At 47.1% G+C, this 10,616-nt stretch overlaps 1 protein-coding gene across 6 annotated transcripts in view; it reads right to left on the bottom strand.

Moving 5' to 3' along the window:
• Positions 1-5,607: 5,607 nt before the first annotated feature.
• KCNJ16 (potassium inwardly rectifying channel subfamily J member 16) overlaps positions 5,608-10,616 on the bottom strand; it is a 38,597-nt gene continuing 33,588 nt past the window's right edge. For all 6 annotated transcript variants that reach the window (XM_065693683.1, XM_065693685.1, XM_065693684.1 and 3 more), the window contains one exon: positions 5,608-10,272. In XM_065693683.1, the coding sequence (XP_065549755.1) occupies positions 8,906-10,195 (1,290 nt within the window). In that variant the 5' untranslated portion in view covers positions 10,196-10,272 and the 3' untranslated portion in view covers positions 5,608-8,905. The remainder of the gene's footprint in view (positions 10,273-10,616) is intronic.

Here is a 10,616-nt window from a genome sequence, read left to right as displayed (position 1 = left end):
ATGAAAGTACGGGCCAAACGGTCTTGTGCTCTGTTTTGGCCCAATCAAGATGCACAGATAGAAGGAAAGGATGGCTGCAGAAGGAGGCTTTTCCCTGTTTTGCATTAAGGAATGTTGCGCCTCGGAAGCCGCAAGTTTCTTTGTAATCTCCCTAATACTTCAAAAGTTGGCTTTGATCCTCTGATAATATTTGAGCAAATGCCCAAGCCCTATTAAGCCACCTTGTGACAGAGACCGGAGGGGAAACCATTGGGCCATTTCCCATCAAGTATTGAAAAAACAGCATGGAAAGTCATAAAGTCATAGGATCACGGGATGGTTTGGGGTGGAAGGGACACACGGGTGCTGCAGGGAGCAGGTTGCCTGGGAGAGGGCAGTCCCTCCCCTGCCTACAGGCTGGGCTGGCCACAGTCACTGCTCTCTGCACTTTGTGGTTGGTGTGATTTGCCGCTGGCCCATAGCTCATGAAGAAGACTGGTTATAAGAAGTCCATGTTCCTCCTCAGAGGCCTCAGACCAGCAACCAGAGCAGGGCTTTGGGACATATTTCACTTTCAGTACACACTTAACTTGGGTGCCAAATGCCTACTGAGGCTGGCGGTGAGGGAACACGCAGCACCCATGTTCTGACTATTTGGGTTTGACAAAGGCCAGAGATCACACGTGGCAAAGAGTGAGAGCAAGTGAGAGACAAAGAGATAAAGAGAATGAACAGAGGCCCGGCGTGTTGCTTGCTCCAGGACTGGAAGGTGCTTGTGCTCTCTGACAGCAAAGGTGACCTAAAAGCCCCTTTGCAGAACAGACCAGAGCAGAGCACAACGGGCTGGCTTCGTTCATCCTTCCTGATGGGTGACTCCGGGACAGTGCCAGCAATGCCGATCGCTTCTGGGTCTTTTGTTAGAACAAAACCAATCCTCCAGGTTTACACAAGTTAGAAATCACCAACAGCTCCTCTTCCCTTAACCCCAATCTGTGACACTGGTCCCCAGCACCTCTGGGTGAAGCCAGGATGGGGGCACAGTTAAGGTGAGCACACTTGAAAGCACAAGTGAGCGCTGCAGAGAGCTGTTTGCTTTGCATTATTCACACTCTTGGAGCTCTGGCAAATTGCTTTTCCTCTGACCATACTTCACTGTAATGTTTTCAAGCTGAACTGGTTTGGATAAGAGTAAGTGTCTGTTCTGAATCTTCATTAGAAATGCCAATTGACTTTGAATCCTTTTGGAAGATCCAGAAAGAAACAGAAGACTTCCAAGCATCTTTGTGCTTTTGGTGTCTGGAAGTGGCTTCTCTCACAGGAGAGAAAAGAGAAGAAGCAGATCTGTTTGTTTGAGTAATTTCATCTCTATAAGGTAATTTACTAGAAGGCAACACTTCAGTGCTCAGTGCTTTGATTTTCCAGCACACAAATATCCTTGACCTCATTCTCCCCCGGCCTCCAGTTGTGTTTCGGCGAACTCTGGTAAGGAGAAGCCTCCCTCAGGAGCAAATCTACAAGTCAAAGGCATGACTTCCTTTGCTCAAAAAAGGACCCAGAACACTGCATCAGCTGGATGGATCTCCTCCCTTTATATGGTTTGGCTGTTCCAGCGCTTTCATCATCTCAGGTAAAATTAGCACTATAGTAATTACCCTGCGCTGAATATACAGCTGGTGAAAGTGCACATATTTCAGAGGGATGAAACGTGAGATGGAATTGGCAGGCACCATCCATCCCCTTCTATTAAGGCTAATGTAAGGAAAGTGATGGGAGCTATTTCAGTCCCACCTCCACACGTGCAGACACACACACAGAGGAGGCTTCCACTCCGCTGTGATTTCCCTGCTAGAGGTTTGCACCCTACTCCCTGGGGATTGCTAACGCCAGGGTAAGGTTTGCCAAGTTATCCTTGCGCTTCTGTGGTACAGAATGTACCAAAGGAGGTCTGCGGGCTTTGGTTTGCCTTATCAGCCATAGGTTTGCTGGAGGGTGCTGGGAAATGGCTGGTGGTGTGTGAAGTGTGTGGGGTTGGTGAGAACTGGGTTTTATGGTTTTACCTTTCTTTATTCATTCCAAAAAAGAAGGATAAAGGGGAAGGAAAGAGAAAGAACACCCAGAGACCCATTACAGGTCCTCTAACAGGGTGGTTGCCAGCTCAGGCGCAGCATCCTGCTGTACCCTTCCAAATGAACTGAAGAAAGGTGGAGGTTTTGCCTATGGAAAAAGCAATTACTGAAGAGAAGAGGTTCTTATCAGCTTCTACAGGGAGTAACCCCAACAACTGCAGTAAAGTACTCATCAAATTCTGTTCCCCGACTCACATCCTACTTCAGGTCACTCTGGAAACCCTCCCATTGAAATTGGTGGGGTCATATTTACTCTGCATGAGTAAGGCCCTCGACCTGGGTGGGTGAGGAAGGTTTCCCCTTGGGTACTCACCAGGGTCTTGCTCGATTTCCTCTTGGACATCCGAAAAGAGACCTACCCACTGCTGCCTAATTCCTGTCTTTAATGCCCCTTTTAGTGCATGGCCACCACAGTGAAGCATTTATCAGTCAAAATTAATGCCAGAGACACCCAACAGAGACATTTCACCGAGCCGCAGCACCGAGCAGTGATGCTGGGGAGGCTCTGGGGCAGTCTCCTCTCTACTGCTACAGCCACATCGAGGCCATCAGCTCTTTTTGGCACCTGGACCAAGCAGGCATCGTGCCGAATGAACACCAGCCCAAAAATAGTCCCTCCCCTGTCAGGCAAGTCTGAGAGACACCCTGCGATCAAAGATGGGGAAACACGAGGAACAAATACAATGCCCAGTAGTCGCTGCAGAGCAGCTGCCTGACAGTTGTGGAGCTTCCTACACACGCCGCTGGGAAGGGGAGCCTGGAGATAGGATGTGAGGAGGGATGATGATATAGATGGTTCAGCAGATGTTTCATTGGAGCTGCTCCCGTGCGTGAGAGAACGCACGAAGCTGCTCAATGGAAAATGTGCATTCAGAAGTGGACATGGCACTGAATATGAGATAATTATTAAGGCATTTCTATTTTGGAGCCCTTCTGTGTGTAGTTTTACATAATAAACATTAGGGTTGCCTTTGCACACGCACACATGTTCCCCGGTCCAAACAAACAAGCAGCTTTTTGCTTCTTGTCACTGATACCTCTTGAAGTAACTATCTTTGGCCACAAATAGATCATTGCCCTATTTGAAAAGTTCCTAGTGGAGCGTGGCCAGTTTTGACTGGCTATATATACCTAAGCTGGCAAATCAAGCAACCTCTCAGCTTTTGCTTCTATATATAAAGAGGAATGATATAGAATAAATCAGGTGGAGGCAGCACATGTCAAATCCGAATCTTTCTGAGTCTGATTTACTCTGCTGAGCCTGAGGAGGCAGCTATAGGAAGCACTAACTTCTGGTGCCATGTTTGTGAGGATGGTCAGGCAACACCGGGAATGTGCTGGTAATGGGTTCTGGGTTCATGCTGTGGTTATAACACCGCTGTTTGACTTGCCATGTAGGCCAGGCTGGGAATCCATCGCGGGGGCAGCCTCCCAAACCGTTAGGATTTGAATGCGGCAAAACTGAGCCTTGAAGGTGTGCGAGGAACAGAGGAACAGAGGGGACAGAGGGGACAGGGGGGACAGGGGGGACAGAGGGGACAGAGGAACGGAGCCGGGGCTGCGCACACGGAGCTCCTGCGGGCCACGGCCCTTCCCGTTCCGCGGTGCCCTCGGGCAACCCCCCCCAAGCCTAGAGGGTCTGCGGCTCCAAGGGATGCCGCCAGGTGGCGCCCAAGTGCGCGCCCGGCGGAGCTGCGGCGGCGGCCGCTCCCGGCGGCAGGAGCCGGCGGGGTACCAGCGGCGAGGGAGGGAGCGGGGAGGAGGACACAGAGACACCGGGAGCTCCGGGACACCCCTGGGTAGGGACCTTATGGGCGCTTCTGACAGTCCCAGGTGACTGTGCTATGGGGCAACATCGACGGGCAGGTGGCAACAGCACAGCTGCAGAAAGTCCATCTTGAGCAAGGTGAGCTTGAAAGGGAATTGTCCATCCCGTCGGTTTTGCCTGATTATCTGATTCCCCATCACCTCCTCAACCACAGGGAGTGACCCCAAGAAAAGCTTTAAACTCCAGGAGCTCCTGTGTTATGAAATTAAGCCCCAGGAAACCATCGATCCACCAACTCATGCTTCTCAGCCCAGACATAAACTATAGCTGCTCCTTGCTTTATCCTTGTTTCACTTCTGTCACGCTTCCTCTTGTCTGCTTGGAAGCAAATTTGTTGTCAGATGCTTCCCTAAACGGGCCTCTGAGGCCCACCACAGACACCCACTCTTTGTGTTTGCAGGTTCCCAGCTCAAAACCAGCGAAGATTTAAGAGCTAAATAAAGCTTACAAGCAATTCTCTCTTCCCACACAAACACTTCGGATACCCTGGAAGGTACCTGTTATTTCCTGATGGGAACGGAACTGCGTCACCATAATGCTGCAGGGTAGGCAGGCAGCTGAAGACAGGCCTCCTGCACAGCATGCAAGGAACAGGAGATTAACAAAGGGATTTAGATTAGATATGGGAAGAAATTCTTTACTATGAGGGTGCTGAGGCGCTGGCACAGGGTGCCCAGAGAAGCTGTGGCTGCCCCATCCCTGGCAGTGCTCAAGGCCAGGTTGGACACAGGGGCTTGGAGCAAGCTGCTCCAGTGGAAGGGGTCCCTGCCCATGGCAGGGGTTGGAGCTGGATGAGCTTTGAGGTCTCTTCAACCCAAACCATTCCCTGATTCTCTGATATATGTTATATCCCACATCTAAAACTCAGCTTCACACAAAATATGTGCTAAATGATACATGATAAAGGGGAAGGAAATGCCAACTGCCCTAATGAATGGTGGTAGGCAAAGCTGGAAAAATAAATCGTATAATAATCTCTTCTTATATTCCCTTTGACATAAACTAATCCTGACCCAGAACAATAGTGCTACTTTCCAAGAGAAAATAACCAAGATGTGGCTATAATCAGGAAGCAGGAGCCCAATGCGAAGTGGTTTGGGTTTTCTCTGTTGTTACAATTTTGTGGAAAAGACGGGAACAGGGAGAGCAACTTCCAGCTGAGGGGGTTGGAACCAAATGGTCTTTAAGGTCCCTTCCAACCCAAACCATTCCATTTTTCCCTCCTAGGCAAGGAGGATGTAAGAACTACCTCTGCTATAAGCAGTCAGACCCCGCTGAAATGATAGTTATGGAAGGAGTCTGCACGTTTTGTGTATCCCTCCTATGCCTACATCCACTCCTGTCTGGTCCGTGTATCAAAGATCCTCCACCAGGTGAGGAGGATGCAGGTTAAGGACACAAGTTCTGGATGCAGAGATGTGTGTATGTATGTATGTATGTATGTGTGTATGTGTGTCTGTGAGCAGGGCTTTGTTTGCCTTATCCCTCCACAGTTCATGCTAAGAAGCTTCCACTGAATGTATTTACAGCCTGGTGGGTTTGCTTGTGATTTGGCATCTCTTAAAGTCAAAAGGCTGCTCTGCACCTTATCAATCTTTCCATGACCTCTCAGTGCATAAAGCATGGAAGCTTAAAACTAAAGGGAAGGAAAGTAAAACGTGCTCTCACAAGGTGTGTGGTAGAGGCATGTTCTTTATTTCTGAGTCTTTATTCATAGAAATGCAATGCATGCTTCACTCTACATCCTTCTACAGGCTGTGATAAATGAAATTAAAATATCAAACAGAGAAAAAGCCAGACAAGTTGAGACCAGTGGTTCAACCAGTATCCTGTCTCCAGCACTGGCTGGTATCAGATGCTGGAGATAAAAGTAGGAGAAACTGTATAGTAGCCTGTTACGAATTAACATGCCCAGGAGAGAAGTTTCTTCCTGACCCTCATCAGTTAGCGGTTGGCTTACACGCCAGCACATACATTACTCTACATGCTCACGTGTTTATATCTATCTATCTATACCAAGAAGCATGTGACGAAACCCTCAATCAGATTCCTGGTACTTCCACTCACAGGAAAGTCATTCTGAGGAAGGAATTTCTCTCACCGCAAGAGGCTCACACAGTACATAATGGAGAGGGAAAAGTAGCGAGACCCACAGCTCGAGGGAAACTGCTTTTACAAACAGCACCTGAAACAGGCACCTTTGGGTGATATTATTTGGGGTTTGGCTACACAGCTCAGTAGTGTTTCATCTCTCTGAGTAGCTTTATCTACAAGGAATCTGGAGAGGGGCTTGGGACCAGGGCCTGTAGGGACAGGCCAAGGGGAATGGCTTGAACCTGCCCGAGGGGAGACTGAGATGAGCTCTTAGGCAGAAGCTCTTCCCTGTGAGGGTGCTGAGGCGCTGGCACAGGGTGCCCAGAGAAGCTGTGGCTGCCCCATCCCTGGCAGTGCTCGAGGCCAGGTTGGACACAGGGGCTTGGAGCACCCTGCTCCAGTGGAAGGGGTCCCTGCCCGTGGCAGGGTGTGGAGCTGGATGAGCTTTAAGGTCCTTTCCAACACAAACCATTCCAGGATTCTATGATTCTATAACTGAGCACATACTCACACATGTGTAAATACTTGTAAAGTGAGCAGTTAAGCAGATTTCATGCTATACATTTGCTTTTTCTGATAATCGGGATCACAGAAAAACAGGGTTGGAAAATTCAAGGCAAGAGCTGATCCTGTATCACTCCTACAAGGCATCCTCTCCAACAGGCTCCCAGTTCACTTCAATTTCTGCTTCAGTTTAAGCCCTGTCCTACCCACCACATACAATAACAGACTGTCCCTCTCTTTTAAATTGCAGGTTCTGTGTTTGAGAACTGTTTGTTTCCTAACCCCTTTTTGGACTGAAACATCTGAAGTTATTTCCCCACTTCCTCACTCACGTGTCTTCTAGATCTCTGGATCGTCTTCAAATTGCTCCACGTCTTTCCCAAAGCGCGGTGCCCAACATCAAATAAAGTATCCCAGCCAAGATCTTTCATGGATAGAGGAGTGTGGATGGATTCCTTCAAGTGGCTTCAAGGTTATATTCTATTTTATACAATCTGGGTGGTGTCTTTTCCAACACCAGGTGAGTACTGAGACCCTTCTATATTTTCCTATATTCCTTGCCATTTTTTAGACTATTTCCCCAATGCTTGCCAAGGCTCAAATCCCAGATTTCTACTGTTATAGATGGATGGTGCTGATGATTCAGCATATAAAATTGGCTAACTAATGAGTTCTAGAATAACCACCTCCCCCCAGGCTTGTTAATGTGCTTCGTTTTACCTAAAGGCATCATTTCTATCAAGTGCTAGCAAAAGAGAAATGCAAGATACATGAAAATAATGAAGCATTGCTACTATATGGAGTAAATTTCAGGCTGAGAAAGATTCAGCATGCTATTTTTCTTCATTAACCGTGATGAGCTCATAAAACCTTTTAATTAGTCAGAATGATGTGAGTGACACGTCAGACCTAATTTTAGCAGCCTAAAGTTAGGCAGCATTGCCACAACATTCATCTCATCTCCTTCAACAATAAACGGAGAAGGATGAACACATCCTGTTGCCTTCAGCTCCCTAAAAAGCCAAAGTAAAACAGGGTAAAGTCCCTTGTGAAGACAGAAGAAGAGTTCCTGTAAGCACAGAGGCCTCGATGAGTAGGCAAACACTTGATTTCTTGACGGCTGAGGTCAGGTGAGATAAATCCCAGTTTAGGTAACCACAAATTCAGAGGTAATTACACTTACATTAGCATGATAATCACATACAATGCAAATGAACCATAATCATCAAGGGGAAAAAAAAGCACGATGAGATACTGCTTATTGAGTAAGCACAGAGATGCACGGAGCGTGGAACTTCCATGTCACAGGCAACGTCCAAACGTTAACATTCTCCTTTCTGCCTTATTGAGATGACAGCTGAATATGTTGAATTTGTCTGCGAAGGATCATTTTAACACAGTTATTTCAGGGGAATGAAAGTATTTCGTTCTGACAAAATCACACTCTTTGGTCTCCAGATTGATCGCTGTCCTTTTTAAGAAGCGTTAATATACTGAAAGAGAAAAGCAAAGGCTGGCATTCTGAAATGAAAGACTTGATTTAAAATATTGCACAGCTCACTCTAAACCCAGCACCTTCCCTCTGAGGCTCAACCTGATTTTGCTGATTTCAGTGTCAACTTGTTTTGCTTTCTGAACACTGCAAGTGAGTTTGGCAGGTAGCAAACTGTGCATGCAGCCCCAAGGCAGCTCACAGACCACCTACCTCAGGCCGCCCAGGGAGAGGCACTTCTAGGAATGGCTCACCATAGGAAATGGGAAAAGCTCTGCAGGATCCCGCTGTGGCTCCCACAGGAATAGGCAGGGTGTAAGCAGGTTTCCAAAGCTACCCAGTAATACTGGGTTCAGTTCGCTTCCTCCTACAAAGAACAGCCCCATAGATTCACTAGTGTAACCCTGGGATAAGGGCTTTGTTCGAACTGCTGGAGAGGTGCAATGTTGTGATGGTGGGGAGTTCCAGAGCCTCCTAGAGAGACTGGGAACTGGCTTTCCAAATAAATGAGGCAGCTTTGAAAACCTGACCTAGAGGGCACACTACATTGTGTTTGTTCCCTGCTTAGATCATTATCTGCCTCTGGGTACATCCAACATTGGTCCCTGCAGGGTAATAAAGTTTACAGTAAGTTTGCTCAAGTGCAGTAGCTGTCTAGTCAACCCAAATGTAAGCTGTTCTCTTGTGCCAATGCTAATCTGTTGCTGATACCCACGCTAACCAGCACGGAGCTCCTTTTAGCAGCTCAGCAGTGTATTACAATGTGGGCATGCTGTCAGCGAGGTTTGTAATAGAAATACTTGTGCAGATGAGTTCACTGTTTACATTCTAAAAGCTATGATGGGAGAATTTGTTGGAAGTGCTTTTACTTGCAGTGAACAGCTAGATTTGGGACTCTATTGATAGCCTATTTAAGGTCACAGTTGCTTTCTGATATGAAACTTCTCCAGAAGGCTGACTGACAGTTGTCACTGGGTCTTCTGGATCTTCACAGCTGGTGATAAGGGCAACTGCACTAAAAGATGTTCGGTCGGTACTGAATGGCTTGATCTCCAGTGCTGATGTCTCTGCTTCTTTTTCCCGCGTCTTCTCAATTCGGGTCCACTCTTGCTCTTTCCGATCCAGCTGCATGGCACTGCAGTGAGGAGCATAAACCTCTGTGGTTTCTTCAAACTGTAAGCAATCCACCTTGTAGTATTTTTTCTTTATGTGTAAGACATCATTAAACCTATGGCCCCAAAGAATCTCTCTGGGGACATACGAGCTTCTTGACTGATGTGAAGTTCCTGTTGAATCACCTGTGTAGACAAATGTGACCAAGATTTCAAAGTTGTCTTTGGCCAGAGCTTTCCGATCTAGACCGTACAAGGGGCTCTCACTATCAATTTCATGTACGACAGTCACTGGTGTAACAAGTATGATCTGGTCATTTAGCAACTTCAAGTCCTTGTATTCCATTGTCATTCTGCCCTCCTTGTCTTCCTTGTAGCGCAGGAGCTGAGCTCGTACAGAGCCCTCGACCATGTGGTTTGGCCGGAAATCACCAATGCGCCACATGAGGCAAAACTTATCATCTCTGAGACCAACGACAGCATAGTAGCTGAAACGAATGGTTTGAGCTCTTTTTCGAGCTGTGGCCATTTTAGCCAAGGCTGCTCCGATTATGAAGGTGTCAATAATGCAGCTTAATACTGACTGCAGGATAACCATGAGGATTGCGACAGAGCACTCTTCTGTAACACAGCGGTAACCGTACCCGATGGTCGTTTGGGTTTCAAGGGAGAACAGGAATGCTCCTGTGAAGCTATGGACATTTGCAACACAGGGGGTTATTTCTTCATCATTGAATAAATCTCCGTGTTGGATTGCTATCAGCCAGAAGACCAGTCCAAAGAACAACCATGAAAGAACATACGACAATGAGAATATCACAAACATATGGCGCCACTTGATGTCCACCAGTGTGGTAAATATGTCCACTACGTAGCTCTCCCATTCCCCAAAGATGTGTTTGAAGTACACATTGCAGCTGCCATCCTTGTGGAGAAACCGCTTCTGCAATCTTTTCATCCCCTTTTCCGGGCTTTCTTGACAAGTGCCTTGGTAACTGGTCTTAGTTCCCTGTGTGTTTACAGGCCTATAGCAACCACGCTGCTCAGTCATCTTTCTCATCTCTGCCTCGTGGCATCAGTTTGCAGAACAGACTTGTCCGTCCCAGGGGCTATTCGTTTTCTTTGGTCATTGGAAATCTATGAAATAGAAGAAAAAGTTCATTTTTGTTTGAATTCCCTATGCCAGAACTGTGTAACACCAAATCTGAATAAACATTCACTCTGTGGCCCATCACAAGCAATTTTCTGGAGGCTCTGACATTCATTACGCAACTCAGCTCAAAAACGTAAGGCTGGAAATATGAGGCAGCTAGAAACTCAACTAGCTAGAAATGTCCCTATCAAACCTAACATCTAGTATGGAGATGAAAACAGAAATCAAAACCCTTTGTGGTGAACTCACTGCGAGCATCTCTTTTGACATTCTGGTGAACATTCACATTTGGACAGGCTCCCATGAACAGCCACAGGAATGGCATGAA

Source organism: Lathamus discolor, chromosome 13 (assembly GCF_037157495.1).
Source record: "Lathamus discolor isolate bLatDis1 chromosome 13, bLatDis1.hap1, whole genome shotgun sequence".
Classification (NCBI taxonomy): Eukaryota; Metazoa; Chordata; class Aves; order Psittaciformes; family Psittacidae; genus Lathamus; species Lathamus discolor.
This window is presented reverse-complemented; position numbering and strand designations above follow the sequence as displayed.